The sequence below is a fragment of the Scomber scombrus genome, chromosome 6 (genome assembly GCF_963691925.1).
Source record: "Scomber scombrus chromosome 6, fScoSco1.1, whole genome shotgun sequence".
In the NCBI taxonomy this organism is placed as follows: domain Eukaryota; kingdom Metazoa; phylum Chordata; class Actinopteri; order Scombriformes; family Scombridae; genus Scomber; species Scomber scombrus.
The window spans coordinates 31748108-31772839 of NC_084975.1; the positions used below are offsets into that span (position 1 = coordinate 31748108).

Here is a 24732-nt window from a genome sequence, read left to right on the forward strand (position 1 = left end):
CTCTGTCTCCTAGCAACCTATATGTCAAAGCCCCAGGCTGAAGTTACATTTGAAAACAAAGCATTTTCATTGAAGACGACCAATAAATATGTCCATTACAATAGATCTGAATGGTAAGTATGTGTTAATTGTAAACAAAACAAACTCTTTTCCTCCTCATGTCACATAACCTACTTGGGTTTTGGGTTTCCAGTTTATGATCAACTCAAATGTGTCCAGGTTTAAACACTGAGGCCTTCCCATAAGCATCAGTTGCTGCATCTCTGATGGTTATACAGTCGCCTGTGAATGTACCTACACATCAGTGTCATAATTGTCCAACTTCCTTCCTCTTGCTGCTGATGTGAAATAGCACAAAAGCTCTCCAGACTTAACTGACGAGTAAAGATGTTGTACAGCCCCTCATCTCTAACACACTCACTGCCCATAAACATCTTTGTGATATCTGCATCTTGTGATATAGACTATTGAATGTGAAAATGTAAAATAATCAGATTAAGAAAAATGTAGTAAATATACCATATAAGCTATCTGACCACAACTTTTTTAGGTCTTACATAGACAAAAAGTGACATAATGCTCCTTCAAACTGACTGAAGTCTGTGTCATATGAGATAACATCAACTCTGATCTGTATTTAACATCTGAACTGTCCATAATGGCTTCTTTTTACATTGTATATACTACACATGGATTTATTATTTACTTTGTGCATACATTACTTACATTCCTACTGTACACTCTCCTTCTCCATCAAAGTTATACATCCTGTACATAGTACATATGAACTAATTAAGTACCTCTATACAATCTTAATATACTGGTACTTAACTCTGTGCACAGTTGAAATTAATCTAAAGAAAAGTGATAATATGGATTAAAAATGGAGATTCTCGCTGTTAATAACATACAATGTCACAACTGATGCTGGTAATGTGCTGACAGAAAGATATTTTGTCCACTCTATTAAAATACATGAGAGGGACAAAATAATAACACTTTTTCAATATAATGCACTCCAGTACACCACCACCACCCACTATGACCTCAGTTATAAACATATAGTAAAATCACATTTCTGACAATGCCAGGAACAACTGAGAATGTATAAGCTTATTAAAAAACGAGTATGGTCAAGGCAAAAGAGTATGATTGCATATGTGGACCTAATAAAGTATGTTGTGTTTAAGGAGTAAATTGCATTATGGGAACAACACTTAACCCTAATTACATTAGGGATCATTTAAACATTCTACTGATAAAAACTACAGAAAGAGCAATGTTTACTAAAATACCACAAGAATAGTCAAAAAAAGACAAGAAAAAAAAGAAGAAAGAAAGAAGTAGTTATTATTTTATTTTACTATTATTTTCATCAACTTAAATAAGGAAGAATTATCCATAATGTTCACTTGATGATGTCCCTTCTTTAAACATGAGCGTTATCAAGAAGAAGCCAAATAAAAGGCACAAATGTTCTCAAAACGTGTATCCACCACTGGGCGTTTCTCGGTGAGTCAAGGGCGTGCTCATGCTATGCGAGGACGTTCGATTTATAAAACACAGAAAAGACGCGGGTGGAGTTAACGCTTTACATGAACAGTATTCCCCCCAAAATTAGTATAAAACAAAAAAATATATACTAACACACATCCTTAACGTGTTCTGCTATTAAATATATTTTACTAATTATATACAATTACTTAAACTATATAACTCCGCTCTCTCCGGGCCACAGCATGTATACCTCGTACAAATGACGCTTTGAAGTGGCACACTCAGTAGCCAATAAAACCTCGAGGACTGGTTTGAGCGACTGAGTGACAGGCGCTGCAGCTGTAGTGGGGGAAGGGAAGGGGTCGCTGAAGTTGACGGAACCGCCATCTTGAAAAGTGCCCTCCGATGATATACCTTTTCGCGCCTGTCAGAATCAGTTTTAAACGCTTTATTTTCCTCGCCGGAATTTTGTGTTATTTCTGTATTGGGTTTTGTAAAGCTCGGGGCTAATGGCAAGATAAGCTACATACTGGAGACTCGTCGTTTGCCGTTGTCTGTCGGTAGGTACACTTGGCTGGTGCTGAAGAGACGATTAGCCAGCAGTCTTTAGATAGTCGGCTAACGTTAGCTGGCCAGCAAGAAGCATACATAGCCATCTTTAGCTGTCAGACACTTGGTGTGCCTCCTTGCTATTACGCGGCTAGCTTGACGGTAACATTACATATCAGTGTTTTTAGGTAACGTGAGGTAAAACACTATTTATTCCGCCAACTTCTTAGCCAATTACCGTTAGCTTCATAGCTCACTGCTGCCGGTTAACTTGACGTAGCAACCTTAACTTCACAGCTAACGTTAACGGTAGTTTGATCCTGATTTTAGGTGGCCAGGTTACCTAACAATGGCTACTGATAGTTAGTGACGTTAGCCGGTCTGCCTTAGCCGGTGTGTTTCTGTTACGTTAGTGCTAGTCTGTTTTGGGCCCTGATATGTAACTTAAGTGGGTATTTGACGTTACTGCAAACGCAGAATTTCAATATTTTAACGAAAGTCACGTTAATCTGTGTTACCTGGTGTAAATCTGGTAAGAAATTGTATAATCAGATGTTGTATTTGTGGCCTTTCAATCTCTGTTTAGCCGAAGTTAAAGCTTTTATGAACGTTTTGCGGTTTAACTAACTGCAGCTGTGTAAGAGGGCCATCAATGTTTCTTCACGGACGTTGACTGCATGCTATTATTAGATAGCATTATACACATTATAAGAAACGCTAATGGGTTTAATCTGCGGTTACTACTTCAATCTAAGATCAACTGTGTTTTCAGTTGGCCCATTCAGTTGGTTCAGATGTTTCAAATAGAAATTAATGAATTGTGACATTAAAGCTAATGTAATTGTATGTGTTTAGGCTGTAGAAGCCCTGATTTGAGGTAAACGCTCTTGTCTTTTCATTAGTGAATGTATACAGTGCGCAGGTTGGAAACACCAGTTATATTTACCTGAACAGTTAAGATCTTGTGACAGTGGCTGGTGTACTGTACTGTCCAATCAGACACGGCGTTAACACAAACTGTAAAATGTTGTTTTTCTTCTGTTATGCGTGCTGGCTTACCCAGTGCGTTTTATGGTTTTTGGCCTGTGAAACATGTCTGTTGTTTTTGCTGTATTAAGGTGTCAGTATAATAGAATGATATGTTTAATTCCTTGTTTTGGAGCTTTGCATGTTTGTGTGATCTATGGCTGTGTTTTATGGTGGTCATTAGTTAGCCTGCTGTTGTTGAGTTAATACAACAAATAACCAAAAGTGAGACAGAAACTGAAGTGTAAACAACACAAATGAACTTTGTATGATGGTTTTATGGCTACATTTTAGTGTTGGAGAAGCTCTGAACCTATTTTATTTATTGAACATTACAGCACACAACAATATAGCCTTTTGGTGCCATCTTGTTTTACTTCAGTCTGTGTTGGTATGGGGTTTATACAACAGTGCTCACCTTCACTCTTTGGGTGCATATGCTGTCCATAGGAAACCAGTGTTTACTTTAGAACAGCTTTACACTCATTGTAACAACCTGGTTAGTATAGAACTTGTGTTTACATGCAGCTGGTTCTATTTCATATATCATATATGCAAACCAAACCAGGACACTGAATGTATAAGGCTACAGACTGAAGAGATTTCTTTGCTAATTTTATTGGCACATTGAGCCATTAGACTCAGTAGTGAGATCACAACATTTTCCTAGCACAGTGGATGTTTTGAATTTAACAAAAAAGCAATAAGATGTAAAAACTGAACAGTATTTCCTTCATCCTGCAGCATCACGTTCTCTGTCCTGTCTCATTTACAGGCCCTGGTTGAGTAAACACAGACTATAAATCAGGTTTCTCTAGTAGTAGTCTTGCAGCGTTAACTAGGATTCACTTAATCCTTTACCCTGATTGAAAAAATCCATGCAGAGTAACCCGCAACACTCAGCGGCTTTGACTTTTGTTGCTGCCTGCGGCTGGAAAAAATAGTTATAATCTATGGCTACATCCACACCAATATGTTTCTTTTAAAACATGTATCGTCTGCTATGTTTACACCTACAGTCCACACTACTCGCTGTTTTCAAACGTCTAAAATGGATACATCGGAAAATGCAGCTGACACTGTTTTATTTTGAAAACTGCGGGGGTTGCGTTTTAGTGTGACAGAAACAGTAACTTCCTGATTGTGTCATGACGACGTGTCCTTCCTTGATTGGTTACACCTCTACCTCATGGTGATGTTTTCTGCTGCCTTGGCTACATTATACTCAGTTTAGTTACAGTTTTACTTTTCACCGTCGCTGTTCTTCCTTCGTAGTATTTTCTGAAACTAAGCAACCAATCACAAAGTAGATCTGCTTCCTGTTTACAGCGGCTCGTGCATGCCCAGTGTACGAGACTGGTCATGTGACATGTCAGTGTGGATGCAGATTATTTCAGAGATGGTGTTAAAGCGGGTGTGGACAGATTGTTTTCATTTAAAAATGAAATCAAAGCCCCCCCCCCCCCGAGCTTAACCAGGACATCATTCACAATGTTTTGTGAGTCCTGTTGTTATTAGTGTGCAATTTTTAAAATCTTTTTTTCCCCTCTGTAATACAGCTGACAGAGTGCACACCTACCTGTAAAGTAGTTTGAATATGTTTGACAGCTCAGTAGCTCTGTATTATGAAAGTGGAGCCTACATTGCACATTTCCTTCATTAGTTTCCTATAATATTTTGAACAGTGTTGTATAAAGCATATAGTTTATATTATACCCATATAGAAGCATATATGGTACTGAATCAGAATAGACTCAGCAGCCAGACATTTCTCTGTTCTCAGTTTAAGAGCGACTCAGATCTACACTAAAATGATGATATCTGGACCCTCTTACAAGTCAGTCCACCTTAAGTGAGCACACTCAGTTTAGCCTAACCCATTTGTTGCTAACTGGACTCTTCCAGCAGTTGTGGAAATAACAGAAGAGAAAGCTGCAGCAGTTCTGAACTGACACACTGTAGTCTGCATCACTTACATTCACTGACACTTTAACCACACACACCGCCCTAGTCCTTAACACAGCTACACTACTCTTATAACACTAACTTACATGTAGTAGTGTAATGAGTATAGGAAACACTGGCAGGGTGTAAGGTCAGGTCAGGTTTTTATTTATTTTAGTATTTACCGATTGCAGCTTGTTGAACACTTAACCCTTTTGACCCATTTGACACAGTATGCAGAAGAAATGCGACACCTCGGTTATAAGTTAGTGTAAATGAAACTCAGACGTCACACACATACTGCTGGAATCATCTTCACTCTTTCCAGTCATGGCAGTGTCTCTGTGTCCAGGACAAATGCACATAAGTAGGCTACGAGATCATCAGAAGAAGACTCTTATAACTCTAGATCCTCAAAATAATCAGCATTAGATTTTTATGTAATCCAGTGATTGTCATCTGTATCCATGGTTACAGAGGACTCAGGAACTTTTCATGGGGTCAAATTCATTAATATGTACAGACGTTTAATAAACACAAAAACCCCCCAAAAAAGCAGCTCTGGGCTTACATAACCGCTCACAAGCTGATCCCAAATGTCTTGACTTGTGCTTGACTTGTGCTTTTTTTTTTTGTAATTTCCAGTCTGTATATACAAATTCATTTTTTTATACATCCATAAACATGCAAAAAGAGACAGATACTTAAATAGTGCAGCTCAAAACAACAATAACTCAAGCCAAAGGTTTTTATTTTTTTATTGCAGTACAGGAAAGAAAAGGTTAAGGCTGAGGCTGCAGTTTAATCTGAAAGGGTAACTTCAAACAACCAAAACAAAAATGAGTAAGGACTTACATATCCTGTACCCTTTCCTTCCATCCATGTAATATTTGTTTAATGTGATATTTTTAACATTTGTTTAAACTTACTCAATGTTGCATGTTTTCAGTTCCTCACTCTAATTGTTCCATAAATGATCTTGAACTCATTTAACTGTATAACAATGATATTTAACATTAATCCTCTTTCATTGTTTTTAAATGAAAGTCATGTTGACTTGGGAGGAATTTTGGATGCTTTCAGATACTAATTGCTTTTTAACTTTGTGTGACTTCATCACACTTGCAGACTGTACAAACCCTCAATTCATGCTGACTCTCTGCACACTTCATAGAATCCACCTGGGCTACAGACAGGAAAATGAGCCATAATCCATAGCTTAATAATAGCGTAATAATATATATATATATATATATATATATATATATATAATAATGTAAAGATAATATTAGAAGTGAATACCCTGCAAATGTCCTTTTTTTAATTTTTTTTTATAAATTGCTAAAACCAATTCCCAGAGAACCATTGAGAAATATAGTATAGATGAGTTACAGATGATGAGAGATGAAAAACATGAGGTAGTCAGTCCCGTCAATGTGGCTGAGTTGAGTTGATGGTAGAAAAACGTGTGTAAAAAAAACTGCACATTTGGATTCAGCCACCATCTCCGTGGCAACATTACTTCCTGTGTATATCACCCAAACCACGATGGGAACTCTGAAAATGAATACTAATGATTTTTTACAGCTTTAGCACTAAAACGCATAAAAACTGCCACAGAACAATAGTGTTACACTTACATGTTAATGAAAATAATTATGGTATCAAGTGACTGTTAATGTAAATAAAGTAAAATCCAAGAAAAAACTGCTGAGATTTAAAGGAATCAATCTTATCTCTATGACCCAAACCTTTTTAGTTGTGACGCAGCAGGTCTGTGACCACTGAATGCTGTGTTTCATGTTGCTGCTAATGCGCACTGCTTAGCACAATTAAGAAGGGATTTTCATAGTTTCACCTGATGCGTCCCAGTGTTATTTAGGCAACCATAAACTGGCTGTTGTTAACCATCATGGAGTGATTAATGGTGTGTGAATGTTGTAGTAATGAGCAGCAATGGGTATTATAGGTATTACTGTCTTTGTTTTGCAAGTAAAGTTGCATGTGAACAATTTTTGCCTTTTTGTAATTACAGATAATATTGAAAATTGCTCCAATATCCACATGTAAATAATAATATAATAAACTTTACGGACAAAGGTCCATATAACACAACATACAGTAAAAAATATTTACAGTAAAGAAATGGAACCATTCCTTTAACATGTCTCTATCTGTTCCTCACAGGTGTGTGCTGTTGAACTGCTGTATGTGTGCCGTTTGTCAGTCTGTCCATCACCGCTGTCTGCCTGCCTGTCCGTCCGGCTAGCCTGGAATGGGCCACAACTCCCAAAGACTAGAACACACCTCTTTCTAACCTGAGCTCCGCCACCTGGACTCCAACAAACACACAGGTAGGTGAAGTCAGCTACCATGCTCTGTTCTAGGCTCAATTTTAATAAGGCTGATCCTTAGTGAGGTTTTTGGACATTTAGAAATGGCTAAAAATATTAAATAGCAACTGAAAATAGCATACCAGTACATTGGTTTTAATTTTCCATACAATATAAACTTTTCATATACCACCATACCGCTGCATTGCTGAAACTGGCTGTTTACGTGGCAGTAAAATGCATAATATTGTTCACCATGAGGAGTGGTATGGTCAGGACAAGCTGTGTGGAGTATATACAGAGAGTCCTATCAACTGTATAACCTTAATTACCCACAACTATCTCTGGCACACAATTTGTGACACAAACACTAATAATTATATATTTACAAAATGATACAGATGAACGGCATGCTGGATACAGCTCGCTGGCTAGTCAGGCAGTTCTGTTATTGAGATTTAGAGTGAGATCTGGGCAAGCAAAGCCTCCAATATAATGTGATAATTGGCAACGTCCATCAGCTTTAGAAATAAACGATGATTATATGAATGTATTGCTTCAAAAGTTGGAGTCTGAACCAAAGTGAACACAGGAACTTGCCCCTGTACCAGCATTATGGTTAACTGCATAGAGATCTACATCTTGGGCAGTTTGCATGTTGGTTTGTTTATATCAGATGCTGTGGATAACTCCGCATCTGTTGGTTTTTGTCTTCCTAATTGCTAGGTATGGGAACTCGATACCTTGTAAGGTATTGACAGAAATAAATCGATACCAAGGAGTATCGAAACATCTCCAATCAAACAGACCCACAATCCATCCTTTTTGCACCCAGAGCTAGAAAATATGACTATTTGTATGGACTTGCTCACAGCCAATCAACGCAAGCATTCTTCTATTTAATGTGACATGTGATTGGTCCACTGCCACAGCAGCTACAACCTGTCTGTGGTGGTGAAATTGTGGTGAATTTGAGTTAGTGCGCTTAGCAGTTACTAGCCAAGATGTCACCTAAACACTCTAAAGTGTGGCTACACTACACGTCTGTTACACCGGATACAAGACAGAACACTAAATGTGGAATGGGTATGAAGTTCTCAGTATCACTTTAAGAGCACTGGTATCGTCATTTTTTTAAATGATACCCAGCTCTAATAAAATGACACAATAAACACTGTTTGGCTTTCATGGATTGCCACTGGATAAAGGAGATGCACAAACTGTCCTCCCACAGTTAGGTGTTGTAATCCCATTGTTCATACCGTTTCTAGCTGAGTGTTAGGTTCAGCCAGCCTCACTCTTTTCATCCAGTTGATTCTGTGGAGGTGAAACAGTTTCCAGGACGACAGTGTTGATAAACGCTGTAAATCCATTTGTAGTATTTACACAGCAGCGATTACTCTCATCCACAGACACTTCCAGATTTTTCCGAGTCTGGCGGCAACAGGTCCCACCCCCACCTCTCCTCAGGAGAGCAGTGAGTGCAGGAAGAGGTAGCAGTTAGTGTATGTTGACCTTCATGATGGTCCTGTTGCTCTTCTACCTCCATTCTTCATTTTTCTTCATTTGTTTGAACTCCAGCTCAGATAAATCAGCTCAGCCGTTCAAAGTAAAATGACTCACCATCATTCTGATAATAATTCATTACTCTTTTTTTCTTTTTTAGCTTCCTCACAGTGTAATTGTACTGAAAGTCAGCCTCATTCATGTAAACATGTGGGTTTCAGTTAGCTGGCAAACTGCTCTGGATATACAATAGGGTGTAGATCTCTATTCTCTCTATTCTAGCTATAATGTATCACCATAAACCTCTTTAAAGGCCCAGTCAAAAGGAAAAAAGAAGAGCGGTGTCTTCTGAATCTTAAAAAATACTATGATATACATTTTTGCTCACACTGCCCAACTTTACTATGTGCTGTTTTCTCTCTGATCTTTTTAGAGCCAACATGTTTTGGAAATTTGACCTCCACACCACGTCCCACATCGACACGCTGCTAGAGAAGGAAGATGTGACGCTGACGGAGGTCATGGACGAAGACGACGTCCTGCAGGAGTGCAAGGCCCAGAACCACAAACTGGTGGAATTCCTGCTGAAACCACAGTGCATGGAGGACCTGGTCACCTTCATCACACAGGAACCCTGCACTGATGTTGAGGAGAAGGTTAAATACAAGTAAGAGAGCGGTGCACAGGATGAGGAGGATGAAACTAAGGAGATCTGCTTTATATCTGTAAATACTAATCACTTTCCATGGGATTGTCATTTTTTAATGTAAAAACTCAAACATACAATAAAATTTGAAATTCACAATACATTTGATGGACAAGATTACAAATTTGTACTGTTGTCGACTTATTTTTTTGATCAGATATGTGGTTTGATTAGACTTTTTTCTTTATTTAGACAAACTTGTCTTGCAGCTTCTTGTGCTGAAGTATTAACATGTCACAACTTTTAATGAAAAACAGCTTTTGTAGCAAAATATGCTTACTTAAAAGTGAGCTATTGGGGGAAAATACTGCAATTCATAACGGCACAAGTATAGAATACTTTCAAACAATATCTAGCTCTATTACAGACAGATGTTTTGGTCTCTCTGTTGCTCAGCCAGATGTGAATAAATTATAAGCCTGCAGGGTTTTTGTAGCCGTCATTTGTTTTACTAAAAAAAGCTTGAAGAAGGAAGTGTTAAACTTATTGAGAATCCAAAACGGATCACATCATCGTCTTTTAACTTGAAATGTAACATTACAGTCAGACTTCGTCCTTCATAACATCTTGCATCTATCAGCATTTTGTTACAGTAGTGACTATTTATATCTTGCCTCTTGCATCATGATAAATCTACAGGATATGATGGCAGCTTATTCAGTGTAAACATGGTGTCACAGTACTGGAAACATGAGCAAGCCTTTGTTGTTTTTTTTTTACTCCCAGGTATCCCAACATATCCTGTGAGCTGCTTACATCAGATGTGGGTCAGATCAACGACAGACTGGGAGACGATGAGAAACTGCTGATGAAACTTTACAGCTTTCTCCAGAATGAGCCGCCTCTCAACCCGCTCCTGGCCAGCTTCTTCTCCAAGGTCCTGTCCATCCTCATCGGACGCAAGCCTGAACAGGTGAGCCTAGAAACGAATGCAGCCTTTAAAACCAGGAAAACACTTGCATCACAATATCCAAAACTTATCTAGTCTCATATCTTGATGTAGATATATTGTCCAGCCTTAATTGGCAGTAATCAGGTCATCTGCACTGTAACAGAATATTGTAGACCTGTAGTAAACTTAGCACTGATATCAATGTGTATATGCCTTGTCTGTCTGTGTTTTATAGATAGTGGAGTTTCTGCGGAAGCGCGAGGATTTCGTCGACTTGATGATCAAACACATCGGGACGTCCGCCATCATGGACCTGCTGCTTAGAATGCTCACCTGCATCGAACCACAACAGCTACGACAGGATGTTCTCAACGTGAGTAGTGGGATAACACCATCTCTCCCCATCTGCTCACTGTCTGTTCAGGTAGTTGAAGCTGGACCATCACAACCCACAGGAGTAACAATACAACTCCCATTTAGCTCATTGTGATTATTGTGTAGCTCAATAAACATATGTTGAGAAACAGTGTCATTTAGATTATGCCAAAGCCTCTGTGATTGGACGAGCCCATCAAGTGGTACAATATCATCAGTCTTTGCCTTTTATTTTAAACTGGAAAAACTCTTCTGCACTTAGTTCCAGCTCGGTTAGTCACGTCACACTAGACGCTAAAAATCTGAAAGCAAAAGCTGAGGTTGCATAATTTAGGCTGGTTTTGCAAGCCCAGCATCATGGTACAGTGCAACATGGGTACTTTGTTTGCATGCGTGCAAGGTTACAATATGCATCTGTGGAGTATTTCATAATTGAATTCTTCAGGATTCACAAGCTACATTTTCTCCATGAATGACTTTTTTTGTTTTTTTTGTTTGTAAAACTACTGGAAACTCCAAATGGTCTCGGTTAGTGTTAGACACAAACAGACTTTCCCCTTTGGTTACATGGTTTCACATGGTGAGGCTGCTTGGTTTCCTCTCAGGTACCTCCAGCACAGTTGTTCCATAGCAACCTCTAGTTTTTTAATACATTCTCCCCACTAAAGATGATACCGAATCTGTAAACATATTCCATTTACTTAGAATACTGTTTAAAAGGTCCTGTACACTTGGTTTCCCTCATAATATTTAGTACTCTGTTGACCATCTGTGTTTCCTTTCAGTGGCTGAATGAAGAGAAGGTGATTCAGAGACTTGTGGACATGGTACAACCTTCTCAAGATGAGGATGTGAGTGCCACACCAGTTTTCTCTCCTTGGCTTTTAGGATATTAAAGTCCTGTGCATGTGCGTCGCTGAACTGCTGCGGCTTGCACGCTTACAGCATTCACACAGACAGCAGGTCGAGGTTACGTCTGTGTCAGCCATATATACTCCTCACACAGGATGAGTTTGTTTGAGTTTTCTGCCAGTTAAACTCTGGCTGTCACTACTACAAATGAAAAAAATCCGTCTAGATGACACAAAGTTCCACAAACCAGATAAACACTGTGACAAACTAACAGTTTGGAGGGAAACTGACTACAAATAAAGTAATAACATCAAAACTTACTGTGGAAGCAGGTAAAACAGCAGGCAGTCTCAGTTTGAACTACTATCACTGAAAATGAGCAAGAGTTGAGAAAAGAAGCCTCATGTGTCACTGACTCTCTACACTGGTGTGAACTGTGCAGTGACCCACAGTGGTGACACTAAAGTATTTTTTTCCATGTATGTGACATATTCCATTGATATAGACATTAAAACTATAGTGAAAGAAGTAATGTTTCTGGTATGTTAATTTGACCACCAGCAGATCATTAGCACTGTATTTTTGCTGAGAACAGCGTGTCATGTGGGCGGAAAAATAGGCGAGAGGTTGAATGTGTAGATGATGTGCTGCTGCAGCCACGTCTCATGCAGGCTGTGTAGCTGCTCTAACCTGTTAATCTGAGCGCTTAAATGAAAAGAAAGCAGTGCTATGATACACACACTGCTCACACACGCAATGTGGAGCAGTTCACCCAAATGAGAAAAAATGTTGATAATGAGCCCTGCAGATAGATTTTATTTTACAAGACATTTTAAATGTCTTCAGGGCCAATCTAATTCATCATTTTGGCTATGGGAAATTATAAGATGCCAAATATTTTGGCCTATCAAAAACAAATTATTTTTTCTTCTTCTCATCCAAATATCTTACATACTAAATTTGATATTTCCTCAACAGCAATGTGTCTTTCTAGAAACAGTGTCGTGGTTAAGCTGGAAAGTCACCAGACGTTGGTGTTTACAGTCTGCATAGTTTTTTACCCTGGTAGATGGTTTGTAATAAAAACAGTTCATAGTTTCCAGAAAGACTGGTTGCTGATAAGGTGTTCTACATTATGTGAGCACCGCAAACAAATTCCATTCACCTCCACTGGATTGAGGTGGTGGTACAAATCTCATAAACTTGGCAAAGAAAAAAGCCAAACTATCTGCATGGCGACATGCCACCAGTGGTAAGTAGAAAGAAGCTTTTTGTGATTAGGGTGGAGTGAGTAGAACAGTGCTTGTTTGTATTCTTATTCTTGATGGAAATATAAGTTATTGGCTGTGTAGACATCCTGCATTCTTCCCACTTCCTCGTGTCCTTTCCTTGTCTTATCTCTCAATTTCGTTCACCTTTCCCAACAGAGACACTCCAATGCCTCCCAGTCGCTGTGTGAGATAATCAGACTGAGCAGAGACCAGATGTTCCAGGTCCAGGGCTGTTCAGAACCCGACCCACTACTGTCCACACTTGAAAAGTATGTATTCATTGATGCTAATTGTTTCCACAAGTAAAGGCAAAGTTTCTTCTATAATTGTACAATCTTTTTTTAATGCAAAAATAACACCAAATATTAATTCATTCACAAATCAATAATCATTGGGAGCCTCTGTGTGGCACTCTTCTGAAACATGAGTCAACCTCTGTGTCGTTGCCTGGGAAACTCTTGAAACGATTTTAGTGCCTTTTTTAAAATTACTGTATTACTGGGGGGGGGGAATGGATAGGGGCAGATTAATAAGCTTGTGCCTTCCAAACTGAAGGTACAAGCTTATTATGTCATTCTCTCCTTTTAATACGATTGCGCGAAATGGTTTATAAGCCTTGTCTCTTTAGGATTTTTTCAGAGCGTACCAGCTTGCAATACACTGTCAAAAAACCCTAATGCATATTAAAGATTACTTGCCAACACCAGTGATCTTCAGGTTTACAGCTTTTATTTACTTGCCAATTTTACTTTTCTTCAGTTTATTTTGTATTGTTGGAATCAAACTCTGCCCTACTGATGAGGGAAGTGACTCTGTCTGTCCTCCTCAGGCAAGAGACGGTGGAGCAGCTGCTGACTAATATCTTCGACAAGGAGAAGAATGATTCTGCAATTGTCAGTGTTATCCAGATCCTCCTCACATTGTTTGAGACAAGGAGACCAGCGTAAGTACTACTGCCCCTGCCATTTTTTATAGTTTAATTTGAAAGTGGATATACAGTAGATGGAGAGATGGTTGGAGGATGCTAATTCAGCATAAAAAAGTTTCTATTTGAGAAATTTTGTGTGTTTTTGTATATACATTAGTTGTTGAAAGTAATAGTAGTTTTTGATTTATTACAGTTTGTCCATCATTACTATCAGCTATGATAATTTAGCACTCACTAAAGTCATTTCTGAGGTCTGTAAATTCAGCAGTATCATTATAACAACCCAAACGTTTCTCCAGACTCTCTTAACTACTTTATCTGGAGGTAAAGCTCAATGTGAACACACACACTGGTAGCATAATACAACCACTAAAGTATTATGCTAAACTAAAGTACACCTATCTGTGGCACAGTGGGCCTAAAACTGATACTTGTTACCATCTGTCATTATCAATGAGTGTAGGGTAAAAACTGTATACATCCTGTGACAGTCTGAATGATGAAGAGCTTATTATGTTGACTTTCTGTGTTGTAGGTTTGAGGGTCATATGGACTGTCCCCCTGGGATGTCCCACCCTTCATTCTCAGTCAACCACAGCATCTTGGAGGCTGTAAGACCCCGACTCAAAGACTTTCACCAGCTGCTACTGGAACCCCCAAAGGTAAAAACAACACAGACAGCTGTGAGCATATTCAAATCAAATGTCTTGTAGATTGAAGTTATGAGGTTGCAGGCTGCAGCTGCTTAATCCTTTTAGTCCAAACTATTTTCAGCGTTTCTCAGCTGCTTTCAGTTTAGTTGGAATTAGTGTATTTTATCAAACACTTGTAAACATGAGTGTTATTCTTGATGCTGTAAAAGTTTTCTTAAATCGAAGCTGAGAAATGGTCCAGCCACAAAATCAATGTGTGACAGAGGGTTTTCTACCATGTATTGTGTGGTTGTGTTCGCACTAAGCTGTGTTTATTCTTCACGACCAGAAGAATGTGATGAAGACAACGTGGGGGGTGCTGGATCCTCCTGTGGGCAACACCAGGCTCAATGTGGTCAGACTGGTGGCCAGTCTGTTGCAGAGCAACACACACAGCATCAACACGGAGCTCATTAACCTTAACACACTGGGAGTCATACTAGTGAGTACATCAGTTCTCTCAGTCACAGAACATGAAGTTTCCAGTTTTGGATTGAAGCAACTATCTGTGTTGTGTATTTGTTTTGGGCCATTTTCACAGATATTTTAGTTATTTGTCACTGCACCATGTAGGGCTGCAACTAACTTATGATATGATTATATTCCATATTAAGCAGCTATGTAGTAGTGGTTCTTCTTTTCTGTCTTCTGGTTGAACATTCTGTCATGTATGAAAGAAACTGCACTTGCATTGCACACAAGTCCAGTGTAGGGCTGGGCAATATATATATTTTTTATTTCATGCTTCGGGTCGATTTACAATTTCAGTTGATTCTTGCTTGGCTGCAAAATACAGGATTCAAAAATAATTTAAAGACAGCTGAGCAAGAACCGTAAAATGAAATAAAATAAAACCTGCACCACCTGCAAAGCTATCATCTTTACACATAAAATCCAGGTTATTTAGCTGTGGACCAGATGCTTCAACTACACAGCATGACTCCTGCATGTCAGGCAGAGAGCAGAGAGGCCAGACACAAGTCAGAGAAAAGTGCTCTAAAGAGAGAAATTTAGACAGTGAAAACAGAGCTTTTAATCAAGAATAGACACTCTGACCTCATGTCTAGACAGAAAGCGTAGCATCAGCAGTGCATTTAGCAGATCAGCAGCAAGGGAATACACAGGAGGCGTTCAGGTACACGGTTGAGTGTCGGTCACCTGCCTTTTGGAAGAGAGCCTAAAACACTGACTGTAGTTCCCTGCATAAAACAGAGCAAGTTCTTCAACGAGCAGTTCAAAACCAGTTTGCGTCACATCCTCTGACCGTGGGTGATTGTGAAGCTCCACTACAGACACAAACATAAATCTTTGGAGCAAACACACTCAAATCTGAACCGAAGGCACCGAAAATAGGAACAATCTAAGAGCTCAATATGATCCATCCTCTTTATTTTATGATGCACATTATTTTATTTTTAAATGCATATCTTATTTTAAAGGACTTGAAGTGAGAAAAGAACATTTATGTAATAGAGTACTTATTATTTATATCATCTATGTGTTTTGAACAGTCACTACACTAATTTCTTCAAATTTGGCACAAATGTCCACTTGAACTCAAGGATGACCTGCTTACATTTTGGTAGTCAAATGTCAAGGTCACTGACTCACAAAACATGTTTTTGGCCATAACTCAATAATTCATTTGCTAATTAATTATTAACTGAACTGCATTGAAGAACCCTTAATAAACCAGTTAAGTACCAGTCTATTGAAAACAAAACTAACTGAAACTGACATCCCTAGTCTGTTCAGCCATGGATGTCAACTGCAAATTCATTACTGACATCTAGTAATGGGCAACTGCTAGAAACAGCATGAAGCAACCACACAAGTTATCAGTATGATGGAACTCTGGACTCATCTGGATGTAAAAACAAAAGTAAACAAAGTAATAACCATGTCTGTTTCCAGCTTAAACTTTGACCTGCTGTACTATAGTTATAAATACACTCAGCTTTATAGAGCAATTATAACTAATGTTTTAGGATGTAATTGCTTTTGGTTTCCATGGGAAAGAGTTAAAAAAACCAAACAAACAGAAACTAGAAAAGAAGAACAAAACACCTAATTGAATATTCAAATAATTAAATCATGTTTTTTTTCTTCTTCACAGGACATGTATTTCAAATACATCTGGAACAACTTCCTCCACATTCAGGTGGAGATCTGCACAGCCATGATTCTGGCTATGCCCCCTGCCCCCACTGACATCCAACCAGAGACGGAGCAGGAACATGCAAGAGAGAGCATCCTCATCAAACATGTAAGATTAGAACTCTAGAGAAATAAAACATTTACAGCAAGTCTGTCATGTTTCCTTGATGTCATTGTTTAGATCTGGACAGCTGAACAGTGTGTAGTGTAGTGCTCAGGTTTATTTGAACAGACTCTGTCTTGAGAGACTCAACTCTTTTAGTGAAGTCTTCGTGATATTACACTGTAGGAGTTTTATGTGTGTGTGTGTGTGTGTCAGTGCAGATGCAGTAGCTGTATGCACTACACATAGTAGGCACACCAAATTAGCTTTTTTATAATATTTCTTGTGTTTCTCTCCACCAGCTGTTTCAAAAGTGCCAGTTTATACAGAGAATTGTAGAGGCCTGGAGCTCCAATGAGAAAGAACAGTGAGTATTATGCTCTTTGATCAAAGCTGCAAATGAGACAATAAGTAACTCTGTCAGCATGTAGCAACGTTTTATTTTGTTGTCATTAGTGGAGATAAACAAAACCAAACAGTCATTTGCTCCTTTTACTATGAAAGATGATCATTGTCTTAATTGTATTGATTGATTTTGTGTTTTAGGGCGGAAGGTGGTCGGCGACGAGGTTACATGGGTCACCTCACCAGAATAGCCAACTCTATAGTTCATAACTGTGACAAAGGCCCTAACGGACCGCAGATACAACAGCTCATCTCTGGTAACATCTCTCCGTCCATCTATCAAGCTAATTAGCTTTATCTTTTCATTGCTCTATGCTAACTTGGTTTTTAATTTAGGAGCACAGTCAAACATTTTAAAGTAAAACCAACTTTATAAACTAACAATTTATTACATATATATTTATACTGTGCATGTGCGTGTGCTCCTTCTCCTTGTGTGCAATGATGTGAAAACCAGTGTAGAACTATGGAAGTGGAAGACCTGAGTAACTCCGCCTTAAAATATTGACAAAGCTACAGGAAATGCTTCATGTTTGCATGCAGGGAAAATTAGTAGTTTTCACTCACCGGATATTGTGAGTTATTCTGTTAGCAGTTCAATAGTCAATGTACTCGCAGCCACCGGCAAGTGGCTGCACTGTAGGCTTGAGGGGATGTCACCACTTGACACTCTGCTCATGTTAATAGTCACAGTTGTCCTATATTCTGCTGATATGTTAAATAAAAGGTTACATTAGGTTGTCCTATTTTTTATATATTTTTCCAGTTCACACTTATATATTTTTAGAGGCAAATGTGAGTAACATATGTGTGTGTGTGTGTGTGTGTGACAGAGCTTCCAGCGGAGGACAGAGATAAATGGGAGGCCTTTATTTCTGGGCAGCTGTCTGACACAAACAAGAGAAACACTGTTGACCTGGTGAGTTACCACAAGCACAGCTGGATTCATGCCATCCCATGTTGGATGTTCACTGTAATCCTCATGTATTTGTCTATGTTGCATTACTCCTGTGGATTTGAAATCAAACAGTGAAGTTTTAAATGCTATGTTGCACTGTTGTAAGTAAAACTACATCTAAATATACCTAGTTACTCATGGACTGTACTTTATAATTTCAGAAAGATTTAGACTAGCACAGCATAAGCAAACCTGAAGACATATTTATTGAATTACACCATGACTGTACAGACTGTAGCTTTATTTGTTTTAGGTGTGATCTGTAAAGCTACAGTTTGACTTGACGTCAAATAGCACCTCTGCCACCGATCTCATTATGTAGACATGACATAAAATGTTGTCTCAGCAAGTTGCTCACATATGAAATCAATCTTGTGGTTTCCTCTCTTTAGGTGAACACACACCACATCCACTCTTCAAGTGACGATGAGGTGGACTTTAAAGACAGCGGCTTTCACCAGGACTCTTCTCTACAACAAGTAAGATTTCAACACACAGCGCAGGCCCATAGACACATATAAAACAAATACCTTTTTAAAAGAAGCTTTGTTGTTTAGCCATTTAAGCTTTTCTTAGAATATAGATAGAATGGAGGCTTTTAATTAGTGAAAGGGGACAGTATAGTCTCAGGCGGAGAGCATCAAACATGTTCAGTGTGCAACAGTGTACTATATACAGCTGTAAGACAGGCCTATGTGAACAAAAATAAACTGTTCATTTGTACTAAAGCCTCATAACTACATACATCATGTATGGTTAGACACTGAAGCCTCTGTCCATCATTAGTTTAACTTAATTGTGAAGCTGTTACAATGTTAAGAAGCTCAATTCTAGGTGATTGATGCATAACATTCATCCAGTCTACATACACTGAGTAATTGATCAAAAATCTAATTTCTGGGTGGTGTATGCAATCACTGTTCAAATGACTCTAACATGAATTCAGAGCAGCTGGCTGCAGTCAAATGCAACAGTTAGATCTATTAAACATCTTTCATTGTCATCTATAGACCCTTTTTTATCATAAAACATCAAAATTCCCACTCAGGAGGATCTACCTACTGAAATGCATAGAATTCACCAGATTTACTCCTAGATTATGTATGTGTGAAAAGGTTTTGTGACTATGGGTTCTGCAGTTAGACTCTACACAGACATCTCTCCACTATCTTTTGAATTAATTTACTTAACTACTAATGTGATAAAGGAAAATTGAAATAGATTTTTTTAACTAATGTCAAAGCATTTGGTGTCTGACTTTAAATGCATGTTTGTTTGTTTTTGTTTTTTTTAGCTATTAACTTATTTAGCATTCATGTTATACATTCTTAGTTTTTTTTAGTTTTGTTTTTTTAAACCCAATATCAATATATGGATTTGCTATTTTCTGTACTGCAAGTAAGCTTTGTGTAGAGCCAAGACTATATCATTATCGTTGGTCCTGGGCTTTGCCAGGCCTTTTCTGATTATCAGATGCAACAAATGACGTCCAATTTTATTGAGCAGTTCGGCTTCAATGATGAAGAGTTTGCTGATCAGGACGATGTTGTGGAGTGAGTACTCATCCTGCATGACTGGACTTGCTTTCTAAATATTACTGTGTAACACTTGAAGGGACAAGACATTAAAGACATTACAAAGCTGGAGGGTCACTGTCTGATTGAACATTTCTAGATCATGTAAGGCATTAATGATGTGTGGTATGCTTCAAGGCTGAGTCCTCGGCCCCATTGATATACCATGACATAACACAGATCATTTATTGTGTTTGATCTATACATTAAAATCTGGATCTGGATGTCTGTGCAGCTAAATTAAGATGCATCCAAAGTTTTTTCTAAACAGTCCAGGCACCTATCATTACCAAGTAGTTTGCCACAGAAGAAGATCAGTGATTATTTGTTATTAAAACCAGTGTCACTTCTTCCAGGAAATGCCTTATTTCCATTTTGATGTATCGAACATCATACAGTGTGCCAATACAAACATGACTAAAAGAAGAGAAACTGGATCCAGCTTTGGTGGTGTTGGTGTGTTGTCCCTGTTTTCATTCCTTAAGGGCTATCTGGATTTGGGGCTATAATCTGCAAAGGTTGTGGGTTGTTAGAGATAGCTTGTAAATGATTGAAAGTGTCTGCTTTTAACCTTTTTAGATGAGTTCAGCGGGTGAAGTGGAGCCTTACATAGATCTTGGGCGTAGCATTAAAGGATGGGGCTTAGATGTTTTTTTTAAGTCTATCTGAATAAAATACTCAAATAGCATAAGTGCATAGATGCTTTTTTTTTTTTTTTTTTTTTTTTTTTTTTTTTATAAATAACAATGAAACAGGAATGGGTTTTTCTATTCTGTTACTATTTTTCACACAGTTAAACACATACTTCAACCTACAACCGACTAATAAGCCAATGAAGAAAATACTTGAGTCAGTAATACAAATAGTCATGAGTTGCAGCCCTGCTCTGCTGTAAAAGATTAAGAACCAAATCTTAAGTCCTTGTTCTTTGTGTTTTTTTTTGGTTCACTGCTGGTGTTTTGGTTCTGAAAAACAAGCTGCTCAGGAACAAAACACTGTCAGTGGAAACACATTTTCCAGTATAAAAACACATGCCCATTTGATTTGTGTACTAAACACTGCTGAAGCTTCATAATATAGTTGCACACAGTGATGACTGTGGATCATATCCCTCACCCTTTGCTGTGGAGTCGCCCCACTAAGGACAGGAGTGACTACAGCGACAGAAAACTCTTTCATTGTATACATGCCATTTGAGTATTGCATTGAAGTAGACTTGAAAAAAAAAATCCAACCTATCTGGATAGGATAGGAAATGCAAATTCTGTGGGACTCTTGGATGAAATAATCAATACACCAATACAAATGTTCAGAATGCATTCCTCACACTCAGTGTGTGTGTTTACAGAAGAGAAATTCAGCAGTTTTTCAGTCTCACTTTAGACCTACTGTACTGAGGTCCTATTCATGTAAATACCTATTAGAAACTTGAAACCTACACACACATCACAAGACATGCTAACTGTGTGACATGCTTCCATTCTCGGCTTTCAGATACTGTGGTCACACAACAAATTTAATCACACACATTCAGATTCCAGCTGAATCAAGCCTACAAAATTGCTCCAGTTCAACTTATCAGAATAGCAAGCATTTGGTTGCATGTAATGAGGCACAGTGCAACACAACCTACTGACATAGCCTAGCCTCAGTGAGAGAATAATGCTGCCCTTCAGATTAAACACACTGAAAAATATTTAAGTCTAAAATGGTACAATATATGACTGCAGAAGTGGTGCAACAGTATTACACTTACTTGAAAAGATGTATTCATTGTTGAGATTGGAGTGAGTAGGAACAGTTGTATTGGTGTACCTGCCTGAGGTCTGTCTGGTGATTTTCCATCTGTGCATTCAAGACAGCTGGAGAAGGTCTGACCTAGTCAAGAAAAGTCGGCAGAGAGAGCTGCCTACATTTACCACATTTTCCTTAACAATCCATTCACTTTGTATACTGGTCAGATACTTGTCAATGATCATGAATGCACACGTTGGAAAGTAAAGTGGGATTAGGTGAAGAGTATCTTTCAGTACAATTCTAGTAACTGTTGTAAAAATGTTGTTTCCATGTGGGCTATTATAATGCAGTTGTTTGAGTTTTGGATTTTTCAGCTGGTATGGGGACAGGTGGTGATTGTAGGGTTCATGTGTGGACAGGTACAGCTGTGTAATAATTAAACAGCCTCACTCACTTGTTTCACTCTGGAAAGATAAAATGTCTAAACAGTGACATTTTGCTACAAACATCTTGCTTCTACACTAAAGTCTGATAGTTTCATCTTGAGCTGTTCTGTACTGAGATGGTTCAGGATGTGTTTAGCCTCACTCAGACAGGAAGTATGGGTAAACTGCTGGTCTAGCTCTACAAACAAAATACTACTTCCTACCTTCCTGTCCATCATTGAATAGTGAAGTAATAACTTCTAACTGTGGTTATTCAGGTATTAGCCGTGGTAGGCTGCAGCATGCTGCCTTATATTAAAATGATTGGAATGAACAAAAAGAACACTTAGTTTGTAGATAAAATCAGTTGAGAAGGTCTCAGAATCTGCTTTGTGTCTCTGCTTTGTGTCCAGCATTAGAACATGTAGCAGGAGTTGTTGGAAAGTGTATTTTTGCACCTTTGATAGAGCCAGACATGCAGTTCCCTCTGTCTGTCTCTGTAAAGTCCTGGACCTCTTAGTGCTGGACCCACAGCAGAGACCTGACACTGATAGTAATCCTCTCTGGCTACAGTTAAGATGATGGTGATTATTATTTATATACTACAATTATAAATGTTGGGTACAAAATAGTTTTTTGAAACTTTGGCTTGACTAAATGTTGACAGTAGCTATTTTGGCTTCACATTTTCTACGTATTATAAGAAGCCTTTATTCTGTCTGCTTTTGTTTGTGTGACCAGCTCACAACCCAAATCATGCATGTAAATAGAAAAATTGTTATTTCAAAAATTATTCTTCTTTCTTGAGCACTACGTAAATGTATCCATGAAGCTGGCACAGTCGGAGCACACGTCTTATCTTTCCTTGTGGTATTGGAACATGAAGTGTTAGAACCGAGTGCTCCAGCCTGTCTGTCTGTGTGCTGCCTTTTATATGTGGATGCCTAACGACCCTAACTAAACTAAACTCTGTTCTCTTTAACATTGCAGTATTCCCTTTGATAGAATATCAGACATCAATTTTTCTCTGAATACAAATGAAAGTGTAAGTACTTTGATTATTCATCTTGAATTCATACACAGTCAAAGAATGAAAAATCTCATTCTCATGGAAAAAAATAAAAATGTGTTTGATTAATATGGCATGATTATTTCCTGATATCAGTGTTAACATTAATTTAGAAGCAGATGCCACACACTGAGATAAACCTGTAATGCTCTGTAGACAACAAATGTATGGCAGATGTGTAGAAAATGAGGATGAATCTTTTCTATAACCTGTATTTGAACCCAAAGCGTGGAGTGAAGCACACATGTCAAACCAAAGCCCGAATGTATGGCAGAACTGTACCATTACTTTAAAAAAGGAATAATACATGTTAATGTCTGCTTCACGGCTGAGTGGCTTTTGTTCTCTAGGATCCAACTGTAGTCTGTATGTGAGTAGTGTGCATATAAACAATGTTTTTCTAAGTGTGTGGCTCGTGTGTGTGTTTCCTCAGGCGAATATAGCTTTGTTTGAGGCACGCTGTAAGGAGAAAATCCAGCAGTTTGAAGACGCTGGTTCAGATGAGGAGGATATCTGGGATGAAAAAGATGTCACCTTCGCACCAGAGGCACAGAGGCGCCCCAGGTAAGATAAACACACACACACCATCAATGAAATACTGAATTGGCCTACAAGGCATGCTCAGTTGGTAACCTTTTTCTTATTGGAAAGTCAGAGCTCACATAAAAGCAGGGATGCCTTAATCACATTTTTGCTCCTGATTCTCATCAGTCTTTATATTGAGTTTTTTTGCCTTCATAATACAACTGCACTGCACATTGAAAATATAGTAATATTACATCTATATAAAGTAACATTAGTCAAGCAGTTTCAATAAGTTTTACAGTAGAACAACTCTGCTTAAAGTAAATACAACCTACATCTCTGCTTTCCTTTTTTAATGGTTTCCTATAATCGTGTGTAATTTGTACTGTAGTATTTTGTTAAAGAGTAGCACAGCTTCTATTCATCTCCAGTGTGAATGAAATACTTTTTATTCCAACCAAAAATATTAACTCAGATTTCTGGCTCACCTGCAAATTGCTACTGGCTTCACAGGAGCCTGAAGTTTCAATCTGTCTCTCTTTGTAAATTCACACTAGATAAACTTCTTGTGCCTTGTTACACCTTCATATCACAATTTTTCTCTTTTAAAAAGTACATTCAGGTTGTGTGTGCAACCAAACACTTGTGTTCTACATATTATGAGCACCAGCAAGGGCATTTTAGTGTAGAGCAGTTTTCAGGTTAGATATGACTGATAATGATTTTTATGATTTGTTGATGACTGTTTTGATTTATCAAAGTTACTGATTTATCTATAAAATGACACTAAACTAAACATTTCCCATAAAAATGACCCAGATGTTTCCTCTTTACTCAATGTTGATGTTTAAAAACCCACCACGTCTTATTCTACTGATTAATTAACACACTGGCTAACATTCAGTAAAGCAGTATGAGTGTGGGCTTTTCTCTGCAGTATAAAGAGAGGATGAACTCTGATGACTGTAAATAACACTTGATGTGTCTGTGTGTCCATGTCAGGAGTTCAGGCAGCACAGACAGTGAAGAGAGCACAGACTCTGAGGAGGAGGATGTGAAGAGAGATCCATTTGAAGCCCCCAACCCCAGCACCGATGACAGAATGGAGGTCGACACAGGTTGGTGTGCTGAAGACTTCTACATATCCATCAAAGGACATGATGATAACAATAATAATAATGATAGAGTAAAACCATCTTTGCCAGTTT

The 24732-nt window shown here is 38.3% G+C and overlaps 1 protein-coding gene across 5 annotated transcripts in view; it reads left to right on the forward strand.

Moving 5' to 3' along the window:
* The first annotated feature begins 1873 nt into the window (after nt 1-1873).
* Nucleotides 1874-24732, forward strand: part of ppp6r3 (protein phosphatase 6, regulatory subunit 3) — a 30644-nt gene continuing 7785 nt past the window's right edge. The window contains exons 1-19 of one of the 5 annotated variants that reach the window (XM_062420241.1): nt 1874-2057; nt 7204-7370; nt 9289-9522; nt 10288-10474; nt 10689-10826; nt 11614-11679; nt 13108-13220; nt 13781-13894; nt 14415-14541; nt 14861-15013; nt 16688-16837; nt 17134-17198; nt 17378-17493; nt 18070-18155; nt 18587-18673; nt 19668-19747; nt 22921-22975; nt 23433-23563; nt 24527-24642. In XM_062420241.1, coding sequence (XP_062276225.1) covers nt 9296-9522; nt 10288-10474; nt 10689-10826; nt 11614-11679; nt 13108-13220; nt 13781-13894; nt 14415-14541; nt 14861-15013; nt 16688-16837; nt 17134-17198; nt 17378-17493; nt 18070-18155; nt 18587-18673; nt 19668-19747; nt 22921-22975; nt 23433-23563; nt 24527-24642 — 2011 coding nt within the window. In that variant the 5' untranslated portion in view covers nt 1874-2057; nt 7204-7370; nt 9289-9295. Of the gene's footprint in view, nt 2058-7203; nt 7371-8796; nt 8855-9288; nt 9523-10287; nt 10475-10688; nt 10827-11613; nt 11680-13107; nt 13221-13780; nt 13895-14414; nt 14542-14860; nt 15014-16687; nt 16838-17133; nt 17199-17377; nt 17494-18069; nt 18156-18586; nt 18674-19649; nt 19748-22920; nt 22976-23432; nt 23564-24526; nt 24643-24732 lie in introns of those variants that run through there. The other 4 variants (XM_062420242.1, XM_062420240.1, XM_062420237.1 and 1 more) reach the window with 4 other exon arrangements.